Raw genomic sequence first — 2,501 nt, 5'->3', positions numbered from 1 at the left:
GACACAAGGATACGTTTTCTACATGTATTTACGCTGCGATTTGAACGAAAACAGCGCATCCCTGCAGCGTGGTAGAAACAGAAGAGCGTACGCTGCTTGCGTTCAACGGATATTCTCCAAAATGGCGCTACGGTGATGCGGAGAGACACAAAAAGTATTCTCGTCACTTCATAACGTTACGGTTGAAGCACTGATGCAGATGGACTATTCTGACGATGTCTTTCATACTTTTCTGGACCTTGACAGTGTAATTTACTTGGCAGTCAATCGGACAGTCACAAGCCTCCCGGTTTTCATCCAAAATATCTTAAATTGTGTTCCGAAGACGAACGAAGCTTTTACGGGTTTGGAACGACATGGGGGTAAGTGATTAATGACAAAATTTTCATTTTGGGGTGGAGTATTCCTTTAACCTCATACCATTTCATGTCTACAGCTTTTCCGCATAGTGGGAAGAAGAATCGAACCTCATTTCGTCCACATACGACTTTGTCCAAGTTGCTTTCCAGCAAACTACCAAAAAGGTACAAAAAATAGGAAACTGAAACAATTGAAGCAAGACATTTAAAGTAAAATAATAAATTGATAACTGTGCATTTCCTCTACACATTTATGGAAAATTCAAAAGGATCATTATTCATAAGCAACACAGGATGGTGTCTAAATCATGGAGCACAGTATATGATGTGTTAGTATGCATGATTAATGATAGTATAGCATAGCATTTTGCAACATCATTACTGTTATTGAACTGAATCAACAGTTGAGTTGAATAATGACACTATTTTATGTTTAGAGCTTTACAGAAGAATTTAAATGTCTCATATTTGATTAAGTTTGCATCACTGATTCTGTTATTTTTCTGTTTATCACTGTGAAGCTGCTTTGAAACAATCTATACAGAAATAAGGTGACTTGACTGTAGTGTTGGTGGTGACTAAATGTGTGATTACTTGTGCACTTCAGATCTGTGAAAACCAGTTTTTCCTTCCTGCCACCTGTCCTCCCACTCGGACAAAGCCATCACTCGGTTTTCCTGGGCAGACATCTCTTCTTTTCTCTTCTCTTCTCTTCAGCTGGTTTCTTCAGGGAAGCAGACAGTTGCTATTTGCAAATGATAAAATGCAACTAAGCACATAATTATGCATAGTTAGGAAAGCAAAATAAATAGGCTGCTCAGCATTTAAAAAATATGAACGCTTTCCAAATCTGTTCTATTGTTTACATCATTGTTGATCTACTCAAGCTACTGTGGCCCATATTTATTTTATCAGATTCATCTGTCAAGTTAAACAAGTTGCATGACATGCACTTATCCTCAAAAGCATGAACAAAACTATGCCAGATAAAGAAAATAGTATCAAGACTATATGAAATAGAACATTTCTACTGGTGTTTCTGCGTGTAAAAATGTTTAATTTTCATATTCAGTTACTGTTGTGTTAATAATGTTGCATACTGTTGGGATTACACACACACAAATTTATTTATTTGCGTCTATGTGTTGTAAGTTGTCTAATTTTTTTTAGCACCTGATCAACTTGCATAATCACAATGACAATGCATATATCATGTCATCTTTGAATTGTTACTCTCTCTGTTCATGGTAAAACTGTCACAATATCAATAAATGTATCCTCTGACAACGGACTATCACTGGCCAACGGAGAGAACTAAATTTTGGTATTTTATGTAGTTCTGTTTTATTGTGATATTGCTGGTTTTATTATTGTTTTGTACAGCAGTTTGGGCTGCATTATTTGCAGCAGCGACGTGCTTTATAAGAAAACACTAGAAATCAAACATAAATGTTGAACAAACAAACAACTTTCTGCCACTTTCGAGGCAGTGCACGATACAATTCACTGGTCTTTAAAAAAAGCACAGCATAGTCAGGCACAATAAATGAATCTACATTTAATAGGAATCTGCAGCAGTCACTGTAAATGTTTGATAAGATTTCAAATTTGTTACTTCACATTTCCAATTCAGTAACCACCCGAATAACAGCTTCAACATCAAAGTACCTTTCGAAGTCTTTGCTCCCATGCAGCGGTTTCATAACAGGAAGAGTTTGTGCGCAGTGGGCGTGGCTTCCCACACAACGAGCAGCCTTCCTTTTGTTGATGTCGCTAGGATACCGTGGACGCTCCCAGTTCCGGAGTTTACAGTAGCCTACTAGTACAGTGAATCTATTTTGAGTGAGCTTTGGCAGAATCGCTGACTGAAACGGTAGGAATTCATGCTAATATGGTCAGGAGGACTGTTCTACAAAACCATTTCAGTACTATGTGTTTTAGAACAAGCAGCCGTTTGCACTAGTGATATTTATTTATTTATTTAATTTAGTCATTTAGCAGACGCTTTTATCCAAAGCGACTTACAAATGTGGACAATAAAAGCAGTCAAAACTAACAAAAGAGCAGCAATATATAAGTGCAAATGACAACTCTCGGTTAGCCTAACGCAGTACACGTAGCAAGGTGTGTATATATATTATA

The 2,501-nt window shown here is 37.1% G+C and overlaps 1 protein-coding gene across 3 annotated transcripts in view; it reads right to left on the bottom strand.

The window, feature by feature from the left end:
* Positions 1-2,101, bottom strand: part of LOC107706163 (probable thiopurine S-methyltransferase) — a 4,326-nt gene extending 2,225 nt beyond the window's left edge. The window contains exons 1-3 of one of the 3 annotated variants that reach the window (XM_016509750.1): positions 2,028-2,101; positions 954-1,104; positions 421-513 (exon numbers count right to left, since the gene is read on the bottom strand). In XM_016509750.1, coding sequence (XP_016365236.1) covers positions 421-513; positions 954-1,048 — 188 coding nt within the window. In that variant the 5' untranslated portion in view covers positions 1,049-1,104; positions 2,028-2,101. Of the gene's footprint in view, positions 1-420; positions 514-953; positions 1,105-1,974 lie in introns of all 3 variants that reach the window. The other 2 variants (XM_016509747.1, XM_016509748.1) reach the window with 2 other exon arrangements.
* Between the last annotated feature and the right edge of the window lie 400 nt (positions 2,102-2,501).

This window comes from Sinocyclocheilus rhinocerous, unplaced genomic scaffold (genome assembly GCF_001515625.1).
Source record: "Sinocyclocheilus rhinocerous isolate Xijiao unplaced genomic scaffold, SAMN03320098_v1.1 scaffold53, whole genome shotgun sequence".
Lineage (NCBI taxonomy): Eukaryota > Metazoa > Chordata > Actinopteri > Cypriniformes > Cyprinidae > Sinocyclocheilus > Sinocyclocheilus rhinocerous.
This window is presented reverse-complemented; position numbering and strand designations above follow the sequence as displayed.